General features: G+C 38.1%; 1 protein-coding gene across 1 annotated transcript in view; it reads left to right on the forward strand.

Moving 5' to 3' along the window:
• The window catches only part of LOC131679890 (putative gustatory receptor 28b), a 63070-nt gene extending 47417 nt beyond the window's left edge, over positions 1-15653 (forward strand). The window contains exons 6-8 of the mRNA XM_058960641.1: positions 15123-15191; positions 15287-15376; positions 15434-15653. Of these exons, the coding sequence (XP_058816624.1) occupies positions 15123-15191; positions 15287-15376; positions 15434-15517 (243 nt within the window). The 3' untranslated portion in view covers positions 15518-15653. The remainder of the gene's footprint in view (positions 1-15122; positions 15192-15286; positions 15377-15433) is intronic.
• The last annotated feature ends 1639 nt before the right edge of the window (positions 15654-17292 follow it).

The raw sequence follows: 17292 nt of genomic DNA on the forward strand, positions 1-17292 counted from the left end.
TCCTGACCACTAATAGAACATCCATTCTGCCTGCATTTCTCCTTCCATTCGATGCTCACAGTTTAGTAGTATATTTTAATCATACGACTCACGGTTGATTGCACGATTCCCAATTGTTTTCCGATGTCCCGATGAGTGTCGCAAAATGAATTCGCGACGTTGCTTTTCGTTCCAATTTTCGACAAACTGACAGCTAAAGACGCTGAATTACTGAATAAAGCCTCGCCATCTTATCCCAACTAAATAAAATGGTTTTCTGCAAACTAGCACCACTGTCACAGCGTTAGCTTTAGTTGACTCATATACTACAGTTACCGCAAAGTTTCAACGTCGATAATTTAAAAATATTGGCTTTTTTTCGCTTTCCGGTAAACTACAACATTCATGCGGAATGGGTTCGGTTCTGTGGTTTACCAGAAAATTACAACATAACGGATAGCTGCAATGGTTAAAGCAGCTTTTAGTAGGCACCGTAATGATAAAAGTTATATGTTTTATCTTGCCTTAGGGATTCGGTTCAGAAATTTATTCCAAATACTTTAACTCACTATCACAATAGATTCCAAAATTCATTAGTCAGATTGCAACATTTGACAAGTCTTCTGCTCGATTGGCATGACACTGACAGGTTTCGTGCTCGATTGGAATGACACTGACAGATAAATGGTAAACAAACGATTGACGTGACGAGTCTTTATCCAGAGAGATTCAGCGTCGTTCTGACAGCGATAAAAACACAATGTAACAAATACTTTCTAAACTACTTCTTCCCACATTTTCAAGAGAAAACATCCCGATGTGTTGTTTTGTGCAGCGTTTTTTTTCATGATGCAATTTGATGAATCTTTATCTACCATTTGCATCTTGTTTGGCGGTGCTATTTGTTGCTATAAAAGTACTGGATGTAATCGTTGATGATTCAATATAAGATTCTGGTTTAGCTGTTGTTGCTGGTTGGACCACTGCTTGCGTTTCAGCTTTCGGCGTTGAAGTCGAGATTTTTTTTGGTTATGGCAAAATTCAATGTATGCCAGCCGCGCTGGAGGGAATATTGCAGTTGTTTGCCTCGTCCTTAGTTCGTTTGAGGCAGCGCGTTCATTCAGTTATTTTCGCTTCAAATTCAACTTCATAGATTACACAATTCACTTTTTCTCGAAAATGAAACAGATGCTACCTTCTGCGTTTAATTCCACAGAGCTCATATATAACATATGAATGTTTTGGTGGGTGAATGCATTAATATTGCCTCCGAGCTGAAGGCTTTAGACTCTGCTTTAAACTTCAGTCAAGATGCAGATTAAAGAATGAATAAGGTGTTGAAACTGAATCCTGGTTGCTGTTAATGCATCAGAAATGGGCAACAAAAGAGAGATTTTATAGCACTGTTTTCCATAGTTGTTCGTAGAATTGAAACGTAACAGTTTGTTGGTTATATGGTCGGTGTTAAGTCAGACCGGACTAAGTCGCAAACATAAAAAAATGAGATAATGATGTCACTGGATAGGAAATTTCGTCAGCTACATTCGACTTTTCCCAGATTTGGAATATGTAACAATAATCAAGAATTATGACAAAAATTAATTTTCAATTATAATGTAAAGGATCCTACGATTCAAACTTTAAGCTCGTTTTTCTCGAAATCAATATTTTGTCACTTAGTCCGGTCTGACTTAACACCGACCATGTGTGCCAGTTGGTTACATTTTCCAGGGTCACGAAGAAAGGAATGGAGTGTTCTATCCGCATTCTCACAACCCAGACAGCGTAGGAAATGGGGAACAAATTCCTGAACACGTCTTTATCGGCGACAAATTACGTCGTCTTGCGACATGAATCTACGGATAACGCCATCAGGTTACCAGGAGACAAATCATGTAGTCTTCCGTCGATCGCACCACCCTCCTTGTAGACGGGGACCTTAATCTTAACTTAATCCTGTTCACAAAGATGTGTCATGCTGTTACTGTAGATAAATTGATCTAGTGAGGTACGAGCTATGCACACCAGAGCCAAATTTCGAACATGTTGAAGCTGAATGAGATTAATGTAATATCTGGCAATACACATATTCCCTTTTAACGTGACGTTGGTTGCTGGACAGATTTAGATAACTCTAATTGCTTTAGTAATAAAAGTTTTCCTTCTCGTGTTGTTGATCGCTTTCACGTGTCATTCATGGCAAAGTTTTCCTCATTTTTGTTGTACCCTCATTCGTACGATGTGAACGACCATATCGCTCCTTTTTGACGTATAACCGCTGTAAGCATTCGCCTTCTAGTTTGGTCAAGCACAAATCCCTCACACCACCAGAACATGGTCAGAGGCGACGTTCGTTTCTCAGAAGGTCCTGACATCAATGACATCGGAGAAATACCCAGCTGATTTTGGATCGCGTTTTGCCATTCGGGATTTCCAGTTGTGCTTCTTAATAGCATTTCGTCTTAAAAAGTGGTACAGATATTCATATTTACATCGGGCCGCGCCGAGGTTGGTCAACCAATATTTCCAACTATCAAAGACAACTGTCACGATACTCAGTGTCCTTTTCGCTTTTACCTGAACCAGTGCCAATCAATCGACAAATCAGCTGTCAGGCTACGTGCACGAATCAAATATACGAATTAAAACAGTTATAACAGTTTAAACAGGATCTAAGATATCGATTCATCAACAGAGAGGAGAAAACGTTGCTTGAATTCTATGAAATAAACAATTTATCATTTGCAGATGAGACAATAAATTAAATTCTATTCAATACGACTTTTACTATAACTTTTGGAAGCCAAAAGCAGGGTATATTCTCGAGTTGAATTTTCGATCGCTGGTATTTATTATCGCACAACGTGGTTTTTGCGGATTCTCCATTTTGTTAAGATGATTTTCCAATAGAAAAAATAACTGTCGATTATTGGCAACCTTCTTCAAAAATACACTGAGATAAATCCGTAGATTTCCGCAGAAAAAATTTAATTTCCGTAGATTTTATCTACGGATCCGTAGATCCGTAGAAAACCTCCAAATCCGTAGATCTACGGAGATTTCCGTAGATCTGACATCGCTGATAAGAGCAACAACTGATTTAAACGGACATGCGTTGCTTCTATTTATGACTTTTCGTGTTTCATTGAGCAACTAAGCTGCCCTCTTTTGACGGCTGTGTCTGAGAAATCTGCCTCACGAATGGTATTTTTCCCGTTTTTCGTGAACTTTTTAATTTTACCAATTTCCAAAAGTCTACTTTTATTGGGGAGATATTAAATTATTACCAATATTTAAGTTAGGTGTTTCTGAATCGGTTGGTGTATGAATGATTAAAATCCATCTAGTAATATCGGAGTTATAAGCGTGCAAACCTTACATAGTTTCGTTACATGGGAGATAGTTTAGATTTTAGAATGACACCTAGCCCCAGATAGTGGAGTAAGACATTTTTAATGTCAAAAAAAGTTTGACGCTTTTCAAATGACAGTCCCATTCGAGTGTTCGGGTTATTGTTATCAATTATCGCGCGCAATTAGCTCCGTATAAAATTACCGTTTTTCGGTAGTAAACCTGGCAAAATAGCAGTGCAAACAGTGTCAGATTAGTTTGATCTGAAATTACACCGGGAAAGTGGAATATAGTAAAAGTATCGGTCGAATTGTTAGTTTTTCGCGAAGAACAGATTGTTTAATACCGATTGATAACAGTGCAAGAGAAACATACTAATACACGCGGAAAGATATATTCCCAGTAAAAATGGATACTAAATAACAACAAGCGAGTGTTTTAGGTAGAAAATGTCGCCCCACGGCGGCGGCAGTAGCGGCGGCCCGATGTTCAACGGGAGAAGCTTCCCGGCACTAGGGTTACTTCCTCAGTGCAAAGACGGACGGTACCTCGTAGTTGAGCGTACGGACCAAGGACAAACATTGGAAAAGCTTTCCCCTTTTCTGATTGATAAAGCCATCAAGAATTGTTGTGGAGACGTTGCCAGTATCAAACGTATTAGGGACGGCAAAATATTGGTGCAAACTAAGACTGGTAAACAAGCTTACGGAAGAAATAAATGTATCGGTCACTGAACACAATACGCTGAACTTCAGCCGAATTGTCATCTCATGCAAAGATCTCCTCTACATGAAGGATAATGAAATTTTGGAAGAATTGCGTCCCCAAAAAGTTATCAAGCTAGATCGAATTAATAAAAGGTAGATGGCGAACTAGTGGAAACTTCGTCAATAATATTAACCTTGTCCATATCAATACCACCACCAGAGATAAAGATAGGGTTCATTGTGGTAGCAACGAGACCGTACTACCCCCGTCCGATGAGATGCTTCCAGTGCCTCGCCTTTGGACACCTCGGAAAGCATTGCAAACGAGAGAAAACTTGTGCAAACTGTGGAGACAAGCACCATGGCGACGATTGTAGGAAAACCCAAAAATGCGTGAACTGTGAGGGCGCACACGAGTCCATCAGCCCGCAATGTCCTGTATGGATAAAAGAAACCAAGATAGTCCGATTGAGAATAGATCAAAACATACCCTTTTACGAAGCAAGAAGATTAGTAGAGCAAATTGAACCGCCCCAAGAAAAATACGCAGATATAGCCGCGAAAACTGCAGCTAGCGTCAATACCAGTAACTGCAAATGCAAATGTACTTGCGATAAAACTACACACGAGTCGAGAGAAAAAACACCCGAACCCATAGCAACAACGTCTATACAATCCAGCGTATTGGACCTACCGGGGAAAGCTACACAAATAGCAGAAAGTAACTCATCCCCACAGGCGAAGAAAACAAAAAAATTCTGCGAGGACATTATTAGCAGCGACTGTTCTGAACCAAACCTAACATCTCAACTAAGCTTACGAGCAAAATCTGGTACCAGAATTACAAAAAGAGGCCGTGGTCGTCCGAGAAAGGTTGCACAGCAGAGCAGAGGAGAGGAAATGGAGGACGAGTAAAAATGTATCCTACAACTATGCATAGAACTGACAAAATGAGTGAAGAAATAAACCACACCATGATGTCTTTGAATATCCAAGGCCTCAGAACCGGAAAAGCAGAACTAGAGATCATCATTAGCGAGAAGAACCCTCTTGTCATATGTCTTCAAGAAAGCATGTGTTCGACGGACCATCAAGCAAAAATCAACGGATATTCGATATACCATCGTCAGCGTGTTGGTGGCAGAAGAGCAGCAGGTGGTGTAAACACAGCAGTGAAGACTGGAATTGATAGTGACGAGATAGTAGTGGCATCCCAACTCGAAGCAGTAGTGATAAAGGTAGGTCCCCCACCAAATTGCAACATTTTCAATATTTATTTGCCACCCAGACGCGATATAAGTGAAACAGAACTAATCAACTTGATAGAACAGATCCCTAAACCCCTTCTGATTGTCGGAGACATAAACGCCCACCACCCTTTGTGGGGCTCGAATAGTGTTAGTCCTCGTGGTCAGGTAATAGAAGAAGTGATTGATAAATGTGAGCTAGTAGTGCTGAATAATGGAGAAAGCACCCACATCCACCATGCAACAGGATCCTTTTCCGCGATAGATTTATCCTGCTGCTCTGAGGAGCTAGCCGGTTATCTAGACTGGTCTGTATCACAGTATACCCACGGAAGTGACCACATGCATATGTGGATCACATTCCCGGGTTCATTTCAACCGCAACAATGCAGAACTAGGTGGAAGATAGAAAAGGCTGACTGGCAATTGTACCAAGCTTGTTAGCTTCAACAGAAAATCAGATGTAACGAACCAAATAGAGCATATCTCACAGCAAATACTTAAATCTGCTGAAATTGCGATACCCAAAACCAACGGTCAGCCTGGAAGAAAATCGGTACCTTGGTGGAACGAGGAAGTTGCGCAGCCATCAAGTCGCGGAGAAAAGCACTCAGGAAATTGAGATCGACAACTGCAGCCCCAGACGATAAAGAACAACTGTTAGATGAGTTCAGGAAGGCGAGAATACTAGCTAGGAACACAGTGAACAGATCAAAGAAGGAAGGATGGAGTGAGATTGCAAACAGTTTCAACGTGCAGACCCCAGTCAAGGAAATGTGGAATAGATACCGGCAGATCCAAGGGAAAAGAACAAACATTCGAGTCAGTGCAATCAGCGCAGAAGGCACAATAACAACAGATGACCAAGAAATCGCTGAGGCTCTGGGGAAGGCATTCCAGAAAACATCCAGCAACGCCGCGTACAACTTAGAATTCCAAACACAGAAAGCAAAAAGCGAAGCTACCCCCCCTTGAAAACCCCGAAGATAATGCAGATCACAATTTGGAATTCCAGTTATACGAACTGGGAGAAGCACTTGAGGGACTCAGAGGGACATCTCCCGGACATGATGACATACATTATGCTATGCTACTAACCCATCTTCCCCACGACTGCAAAAAATACTGCTGGAAGCGTTTAACCAACTATGGGCAGAATCCATCTATCCTGCTGACTGGATGAAATCAGTAGTGATCCCGATTTACAAGGGAAAGGGGCCAAGATCTAACCCGAATAATTACAGACCGATCTATTTGAACAGCTGTTTGGGTAAAATTTTTGAGAGGATCAACAACAGGCTGATTCACATAATTGAATCGAGAAATCTCCTATACAAACACCAATATGCCTTTAGGAAAGGAAAACCACAACAGATAATATGCCCTCATGCACAAAGAAATTGGTCTTGTCCAAAATTTTTCCCACTTGGGAATTTTGCATAATTCCAGGCGTTTGGTACTCATACCAAAAGACAGTTTCGGTTCATATTCCTCGTCGGCAAACAGAACCTCTGTGCTAACTATCGAGACATCACTCGGTATAAGCCAGTGGTTTAGTGTTCACGCAAGACGTGTGACTTTTTGGAATTAAGTGTCTAACTAGTGCTAATTTGGGTACTAGTTCAGATACATAGTCTAACTGGACACCCAGATGGTGCTAGTTACTGACGAGGAGAATCCGAAACACTAAAACAAAAAAAAACCATACTTCATGTAAGGCATGTGTCCTCATGCACAAAGAAATTGGTCTTGTCCAAAATTTTTCCCACTTGGGAATTTTGCACACAACAGCTCACCTAGCGACGTTCAAGGACATAATTCGAGATGCACTCAAAAGGAAACACAGTGTACAAGCGGTATTCTTGGACATACATAAGGCATACGATACTACTTGGAGGAGATTGATTTTGAATCGCCTGTCGAACTTCGGGATAGGGGGAAATATGCAACGATTCCTAGACAAGATGCTAAAAAAGATTGTTCAAAGTATCAGTTAATGGTAAACTATCCTCAGAGAAGCAAATGGAAACTGGTTTATGTCAAGGGTCAGTACTGAGTGTTACACTTTTCCTAATAGCGATCGACACCATTACAAAGTTCCTTCCAACGAATGTAACATGCCTGATCTACGCAGACGATGTCGTCTTGATCGCAAGTGGAGAGGATGCAAAACAAGTTGAAGCACAACTGCAGGCAGCTATGGACAGGATCAAAGTTTGGGAAGAAAAAACTGGGTTTACGATATCAGCCGAAAAATGCGCCACGATAAATTTTAGAGGTGCTAAATCTCGGAAACCTCTGGTAAACAACACACTAAATTTAAATGGAAAAACGCTTTTAATCCACCTATCAGTGTGATGACACATTTCTTATAACTCTTGTCACTCTCTTTGGATAATATATCGTTTGAGAACATTTAGAACTTGATGCTTCGCGATGTTTTTGATAACACATACTACATGGGATAGTGGCAGGACTCAGAGAATCGCTCAAATCAGCATAGGACAACATCAGTGCTAGAAAAATTCAAACCAAATCAATGGGAAATCGAAAAAATGGCCCATAAAATAGACATACAAACGAATTATTGCTAATGCTCTGTTAATAAAATAATAAAGAATTTTCCTAAAGGGATTAAATATTGTACTGAGCCAAAAAAATCGAATTTTTTTTTTTGAATCGATTTGAAGTACTTTACTCAAATTTCCACGCGACTGAGAACTAAGAAATTGTTTAATAAGCTTTCGTAATATTGTGTAGGAAAAAAGCTGAAAATTTCAGTATTTTCTCTATCTGCAACATATAAACCCTTAAGTATACCAATTAATTGGTATACGAATTGGAATAGGTTCGCCAAATTTTGGAAGAAGTCTATTAAATAACCCCTTGAAAACTACCTAAAAATTGTTGTAGTTCGATGCAATAAAAAATCCCCAAAAATGAAATGTACCTATTAATGTGAAACACAGTGAATAATACATACAAAAAAAACCATTTTTATCAGTCTCATGGTGTATTTTAGGCTGACAATATGGGGACATTGACTAAATCGGGCAATTTTTTTCATTATAATAAACTGAAGCTGTTAAAATATTCTTCCCGTCCCTTGATGTAGTCTGATAACTATTTCTGATTGTGATGAACTTTTTATTTTTGCATATTTCCATCTTCATGATAAGGAAAACATGCTCAAGAAAGGATTTACTCGAATTCAGTCTTGTTCGTCTGCTAGAGCCCATCAAACATATGTTCATATTTGGCTGATAAAATCGGGGTTTCAATGTATTATAATAGATATTCAGCATTCGAAGAAGTTTCTTGTGAACGAGTGTAGAATGACTTTGTTTCTACTTACTTTAAATCAGCGGCGTAGCCAGAAATTCGTTTTGGTGAAAATCGATCATACTGTCCAAACGGCATAATTCCGCAACCGCAATTTTTGAAGTTTTGAAATTATGCAGAATTAATTTTTCAGAAAATAGTAACAGAGTTCGTGTGTTTAGCGAATTTGTTGAGACTTTATTGAAGTCATGAATATTAACCTGAGAAAATTCACCATAAATACTTCTTGGACGATATACCGTCAAAATTATTTTATCAAATGATGCGCTGTTTAACGTTTGTAAAACTCATCGAAGATACTAAACCTCCGAGATTGGCGGTTTCAAAATGATGCTATCTTGACCTTAAATTACTGTTTTTAAACATTTGACCTATACATATAATTAGTCATACAACAAAAATCAAATGCTCATCAAAATCGATCAGAACCTGCTAGAATCGAATGGAAATCGTCATTTTTCATAAATTTTTCTCTACATTCGGAAAATGTTATCCTCGTTATTAATCATAATACGTTTTCGTCTCAACTCGACGCATTCCCAAAATAAAAACCTGTTTTAATCCACCTAGTGGTGCAATTGTGCTTTTCTCAGTTGTCCAGACTACGATTCCATGGCTGGATATGTTCAATACAATGGTGGAAATGAATATTACATGTTCAGTACGATTTGCACATACGTACAACGGATCAACAGCCACGATCTTGAGATACCATGTGATACTGAAACATCGCTTGAAACCAGCGGCGGATCAAGGAGAAAGATCCGGGAGATCCGGGTCCTGCCGAAAATTTTCAACTTGATAAGAAATTTTAAACTAGTTTTAATTTTAAAGTAGCAACTCCTCACTGCATACTCCCTCCGGGCCGGTATGATTGACGATTTTTAGAGTGATTGCATAACCTTTCTATATGAGAAAGGCAAAAATGTACCAAAGTCCAAAAAAGTCAATTTTTGTCAAACATCTCAATGTTTCATGCATTTTAAAGTCATTTGGCATCAAAAATACAAATTTGATTTTGAAAATTTTTCATTTCAGTTTATATGGGAATTTGCTGTGTGATTGCACTCTTCAACTCGTAACTCCGGAACCGGAAGTCCAATCAATAAAAAAATTCAATGGCAGCCGATGGGAAGGTTGTACCTTTCATTTGAGACTAACTTTGTGCAAATCGGTCCAGCCATCTCTGAGAAACAGAGGTCACATTTTTTCCACATACACATATACACACACGTGCATACACACACAGACATTTTCCGATCTCGATGAACTCAGTCGATTGGCATATGACACTCGGCCCTCCAGGTCGGGATTAGATTGACGAATTTTAAAGTGAATGAGAAAGGCAAAAACATTTTTAGCAAATATTGAAAGTTATGCATTTTTTTGGTGAGCAGTTCTATGTTTCATAGAAATTAAATCAATTTTAACTTCGCTTCCTATTAAATAAAGACCCTTATTACAGTACATCTCTACAAAAACGAGCTCAATTTGAAAATAAATCTGAGGATTATGATTGATTACAGAACTCTGGAATTTTCTATTGGGATGTTTTCAGGCAGGAATTTGATATTGATGCTATTAGACAACTGTGAAATCAAGACCAATAGATCAGTTACAGATCAGGACCCCATTCCGACAATTTATCAAAAGTCCTCATGATGTTTACAACAACAGATTATCAATCTACGGATCAGATAATTGTTATTGTAATATTGAATTAAATCAGTCTGCATCAATAAATTTTCAACTTCAATCCAATATTTTTTTTGGGTGGGGGAGGTGTGGGGTTGTATGGTGTAAAACCCCAAAACCTTCTCTTGGCTACGCCGTTGCTTGGAGTTATTTATTTCGTTTTTCATTTTCCGATATGTTTCAGATCGATCCGATGGTTATAAGTTAGAAAAATTGCAGTCAGAAGGTTCGCACAAATGAACATTTTTGCACTGATAAGTTATAAAGTTCCTTCCAGACAACTTGGAAGTGTTCGGTGATTATTTCTAGCGGTTGTAGATAGAAAAATGAAATACAAAATTCGTGTTTCGAAATAATGTTTGGCTTATTTCAATGGATTATTACTATATTGAAAAATAAATAGGCGACAAAGAGTAATCCACAAACAACAAGCCATAACTTTTAAAGTATTCAAAATAAATATTTGAAGTCTTCAGTAAAGTTACTCGCAAAAGTAAGAGCTACAAATTTGCTGAAGACATCATTTCGATATAATCACTTCCACGAAAAAGTGTGAAAATATCTCACTTATAGGGGGATTAATCAGCAAAAGCACAATACCAAAAGAAAGAGCATATTGCCTCCATTAAATTCTCCGAAGATACTATTGACCTAAAATAAGCCGTTTTGGCGTTAATAATAGATTACATGTTTTGGTCATATTTCTGGAAATGGTAAATGATAAAAAATCTTTGGTCCGCGTTTAATGTTAAATATCTCTTTTGATAATAGTCCGATTTCAACAATCTATAGCTTGATCGAAAGGTATTCGTTAAAGCTGTCTAAAAACATATAAACTGTTAATCTATATTGTCAATTTCGGCAGATAATTCAAAAAAACTGCAAAAAACGCCATTTTTACGCATTCAAACATTCATATCTCGGAAACTAAACATCAGAATCAAAAACAAATTAATAGCGTTCATACTGTTTTTTAGTTCTTTAATTTAAAATTGGTTTGGATAAGATCGGTTCAGCCATTGCTGAGAAACACGAATGAGAATTTGTCCGTTACATACACACACACACAGACACACACACACACACACAGACATTGTCCCAAATCGTCGAGCTGAGTCGATTGGTATATAAGACTCGGCCCTCCGGGCCTCGGAAAAAATCTTGAAAGTTTGAGCGAATTCTATACATTTCTTTTATAAGAAATGTAAAAACATCACCAGAAAAACTACACACAAATGCCTCGGTGTCATCTTCGACGAGTGGCTGAAGTAAGAACATCGAAGAACTGCGAGCCGTATGTCTACAAAGTGTTCAATTCATTCGAAGCGTGGCAGCCAGAGAATGGGAGGAGACAGAACAACTCTGATAAAGCTATATCGATCAACAGTTCTAGAAAAACTGTTATATGCAGCCCCTATCAGTTCAGCAGCTGATGATCGTAAACTAAAACGACTGGAAACAGTTCATAATCGAGGATTAAGAGCCATATGCGGTGCATTTCATACAAGTCCTATTGCAAGCTTACAGGCAGAAACTGGGATTGCTAGTTTGAGAACGTTCATCGATCAAAGAACTGCTTTGTACGCAGCTAGGAAAGCAGCAATGTAGAGCAAAGAGCAAACAAACAACACCATTACTGATAACGACTACACAGAATCTTCAGCGGGCAGCAGCGAACCCAGCTCAGGAGAACTCTGGGCTGGAAACGAACATTCAGTACAATGTACAGCAAGAGAACGAGAAAGCAGAATATTAGCAGTATTAGATTTCAGACTACCACCGCTTGTAATGTATGTTCGTCCAACAAGTCCCCTATGAGAGAGGAAAGCAATTCCTACCGATACAAGCCTACTAGCAGCAGCGCAGCGTGGTGCTAGTGCTACAGAGATAAAAAAGTTATTCGTCGTTAAGAAAAGTTTGAAATACAGTGTACACAGTGAAATATATACCGATGGTTCCAAAAAAGACAACAGATGTGGGTTTAGTGTAATTAGTGGTGATACAGTGATTAGAAGAAGATTAAACAACGTATGCAGTATTTACAGCGCAGAAAGTTACGCAGTTCAAAAGGCGCTCTCTTGGGCGGCAAAGCAAAATAAAGTGGGGGCCTATTTAATATATACAGACTCATTAAGCGTAATATCAAATCTAAAAAGGCTGAAAGTTCAGAGCAGATGGAGGGATGAAATAGATCAGCTATACATTGAAGCTACCAAAAAGACCAGAAAATTACCACAGAGGTGGTAATTTTCTGGGTCCCTGGACAAAAGGGCATCCCTGGAAATGAACAGGCTGACCGAGAAGCGAAATAGGCACTGGAGGAGGAAGATGTATTCGACAAGAGGGTTGATATGAAGGAGATCAAAGCACTTGTGAAAGGCCAAGTCAATGGAATCAATAGAACGCTGCAACGAACAACAAACTCAGAGAAGTGAAAAATAGCATACAACCGTACGAAGCAACCATTGGCAGAACGAGAAAGGAAAGCGTGATTATGACAAGACTACGAATAGGACATACCGTCCTAACGCATGGACACTTATTGGAGAAGAAGGAGAAACCCCTGTGTGGTTTCTGCAACGAAATATTAACGGTCAAACACATCATCGCAAAATGTCCAGGACTAGACGAGGAACGCAGAAAAGTTGGAATGGAACCCAACATAAGAGAAGCACTAGCAGACGACTACGAGAGAACAAAGAAAGTGATACAATTCCTTAAAGAAGCAAATATCTACGGAAAAATTTAGATTCAATGGCATGTAAATACATTTCAAACCGAATACTCGAAGGACCCGAATGACAATAGTTAAAGGGTCCTAAATAAAGACAAAAAAGACAGTCCAGATTATTTTTGGGAAAATAAAATATGCAAAGTGGCTTTTTGTGACAGAGTCTTCATGTACAGAAAGTTTCATTAAAATCTGAGAGCTTGCTGCCAACTTTGAATACGATTTAGCGCCAAAAATCGAAGCCGTTTTGAGGATTAAGATGGCGACTTCCGTTTTAGATAAATTCTCTATAACCTCACCGATATACGTAAATTCGGAATGGGTTAGTTATATAGTAGATATATAGGGATAGATACAGTAATGATATGGTTATTTTGCTCTCCCGGTTGAGCAAAAAGAAGATTATTGGCAGGACACTGATGGCTTATGAGCATGTTAATAACAAAAACAAAAACTTTGAATGTTGGAATATATTGAATAGACTATAATATTTCAAATGTTTATTATTTGGCATAATAGTTTATTTTTCATGCTTCAAAATACAAATAATTTATTGAAAAACTAGTCAATTTCACCCCACATTATTCCAAGGATCCGTTTAAATCCCCCTATCAATAGGGCATTTCTTGCTGAACAACAAATAAATAAATTTAGCTGCTACTACCAGCTACTCTACAAACCATAACCCCTTAAAGTTATCCCAAAACAACAAAAAAACAGGTATGCATCCTAAAAACGAAGAGCTAGCGAATTGGTCCATTCCGCAAAAAGGTGTGTTTTAAAAGCATCTACAACTTTCTAGAACATTGAAAAACTGTAAAAAATTCAAATAAAAAAGTTACAGTAATAAACACTTTTTAAGGGGATATTCCGACATGTACTTCAATTTCACCCAATAACTTTTTTCGCTTAACAGATAGCGATTTTGCTACTTCAACAATGTTTCATAAAATCATTTCGTCTACAAACTTTCCATACATGACAATCAACTTTGGCAACGACTTGCAAAGTTTTTTTTATCTGCGTATATGCCCCTTAAATCAAAATTTTCCAACATTATATAAAACTACTTAAAAAATAAAGATACCTTTCCGAAGACATCTAAGTGCCATAACCAATAGTTTCGTCGCAAATATCAATGTCCGATTTTTTTTTATTCCGTCCCACTGTGCGACGTCATGTAAGTCGTCATGATGGCGTCGGTGGTTGAGTGGTAAGCGTGACCGCCACTCATTACAGTTGGTCTGGGCTCAATCCCAGCCGAGATCGTTGAGATTTTTCTGAAGTGAAAAAATCTGTGGTCACGTCTTCCTTCGGAAGGGAAGTAAAGCCGTTCGTCCCTGGTCCATGAGTTGATGGATCGATATCTACAGTCCAGATAGTGGAGTCTCACCTCTCTGGCATCGATAATGAAGAAGTAGAATCCAACTTCTATACTTTCTAACAAATATCCTTCTCCCGTGATGCTTGTGGAGTGCGCAGTAGTATATACAGCCTCCGGTAAAAGCAAGTATCGGACTAACATTCCTTTCCTTCCGCGATCTACGTTCGGGCCTGGCCAGCACCGGTATTGATCAATAACACTTTAGAATTGCCAGGAGCTGCACATTGAAAGATGTTTCGCTGCAACTTCAGCTAGTCCAGGTCGATAACGGAGTAGCTATTGGATTACGGTTGTTCAATAAAGCTAACTCAAGACGTCATAATGTACAAGAAAAAAAATTGGGTTTCGTAAAATTTGGAGTTTTAGAAAAATTTCTAGTTATCTGTAACCATGGAAGATTGATTGAAATATGTTAAATTGTGCAGTAAATGACACTTCTTAATAATATGTCTTATTGCATATTTTTCAAATAGTCCCCCGATCTGAATCAGTTTCTCAATAGTCCCACTTAATATCATTTACCGTACTTCACAGCCGGGCTCTTTTACCTACATAGTGTACTCCCACAACTCGTTCGACACTTTTTTATACAATAAAAAAATTCTAAATTCAGCTTCTAGATTGTAATGAAAGATTTCTAACTTTTTATCTATTGTATCTTATCATACATATATCTTTAATCAAAGGCCTCACGCATTGGTTCCTTAATACATGGCCTAGGAATGAACACAAATTGCACTACAACCAAAACAATTGTAAGTATCTTCCTTGACTGGTTTGGTCGATTTCAACAAAATTGGCACCGATAAAAGCTGTAATCAAAACGTGGGTATTTTGAATGTTGTTTCAGGTTAAGATATTCTCGTTGCAACTATTACAGCAACAGGTGGATTTTACTGCGTGTGGATTATTCAGCATCGATCATGGATTGATGTTCAATGTAAGTTACAAACGGGTAAGGATGAACAAACTTTCCAACTGGTTTGTATATTTGCAGATAGTCGGATCCGTTACAACTTATATTCTAATTTTGCTTCAATTCGACATTGCTCAAAACAAGTCTAAATGGCATCGATCCTAAGAAATAATGGAAACGTTTGAGTCTTTAGTCCGATGTAACATGCGTATAACCACAAATTGGTACGATCACCCTACATACTTATTGGATGTGAAGTTGAATATCCACTATGATGAGAGGATCGTTCATAGTATTTATCTTTCGTGCAATTTCTAAGCGTGTGGAGCAAAGTGAAACTATACTGAAGCATACGCTTGTGCGTTTGACGCTCGGCGATAGTTGCTAGTGATCTCCAGAGGGAACCACCATGTCGGATTTTGAAGTGCAGTCAATCGAATTCGTATACGAGGTGACTACTGGCTACTAACCCATTTTGGAAAATGATTTGAAATAATAAAACGAAGAGAAAGAGGTGTCAGTCCGGCTTTAAGGGGACGTTCTATTTCTTGTGGATGAGAATAAGACAAACTTTGTTAATTTTGTGTGTGCGAAACATAGTTCATAATTACTAGAAAAACTCTAGAAAGAGAACTGCGGAGACTCCATTTTGGATCGATTGGATTCGCGTTTAGCTGTCAAAAAACGAATCCAATCGAACATTGCCTATCCTTATAACATTGGACGTGTTGCCATACAATGCCGGGGCATACCTTGCCAAAAATGCTGTTTTTCTCTCCGCAGTTCTCTTACTAGAGTTTTTCTAATAATTACGACCATACAGCCCTTTGTTGTGAACTGAAATAAAAAATTATTATAAACTTTTGAAAGTAATGAAGTACCTTTTGTCATTTCAACGACGTAAAACGTATTTATAAATAAATAATTGTTTATGCTAATTTTAGGTATAAGATGCACAGAATTTCGTTATCTTCATGACCGGTACATGTTTTAACATGTAGAGGAAGGGAAGTAAGCTAGGGTTACGTAACATGATTTTACGAAAGAAAAAAATGTAATGGACCTAGGCGACAGAACCCCGGTAAGGCAGCATGCCAGATCTTTAACGAGTTCGAAAACCAACATTACTTGCAGGTACAGAGTCTTTAGTATTTTTCTTTTATAAGTAATGTATTTTTAATTCTAAAATATGTCGTTTTCATATATCATTATCTATTTTTGGAGTCAATTAAACTGATGACCATTTTAACTACATATAAGAAACCGCCTGAAGCTCTAAGACAATTTCATCTGAATTTGAAAACGTTTTGCACGACGCGCACTGTGTTGCTTCAACAGGGTTAAATGCACTTCAGCAGGATATGATGTTAGATGTTTAGTACTTTTGACCAATTATTCGGACATTTAAATTGACAAAAATCAAAACCTGCAAAAATTATTATTTTTTGTTTTAGGAAAATAAAACAGATACAGTTCCGGTATTAAATAACAATGTTAAACGAAATAATCAATATTGCAAGATTTAGTAAAATATCGCCTCTGTCAGTTTGGTTTGTCGAAAGTTGCCTTGAAGTTCAGGAATCAAGGCACAAATCCCCGACTACATACGGGGAACGTGCCATTAAAGCCAATATATTCCGATTCCTGCCTTAAAGTTACCATTTTACATGTGATTGAAACGAATTTTACATTGAAGTGCCTTAATCAAATGCCTAATACTTTACAACTTTGTTGAAGATAGTAACTTTCTATTTATTACTAATGAAACGTTACTTTCACTTTCTGGTAAAATCAGAACCACCAGCAATTTTTGTGAGCTGAGGGGGTATGAATGACTCCTGGCCTTATACCCCTAGCTACGCCGCTGTTAAATTCTAGAAAACAGTAAGTTCTAGTAAAAAAGTTATCAAATTCATGAAATGGGTAAAATGATTAATATA

This window comes from Topomyia yanbarensis, chromosome 2 (genome assembly GCF_030247195.1).
Source record: "Topomyia yanbarensis strain Yona2022 chromosome 2, ASM3024719v1, whole genome shotgun sequence".
Classification (NCBI taxonomy): Eukaryota; Metazoa; Arthropoda; class Insecta; order Diptera; family Culicidae; genus Topomyia; species Topomyia yanbarensis.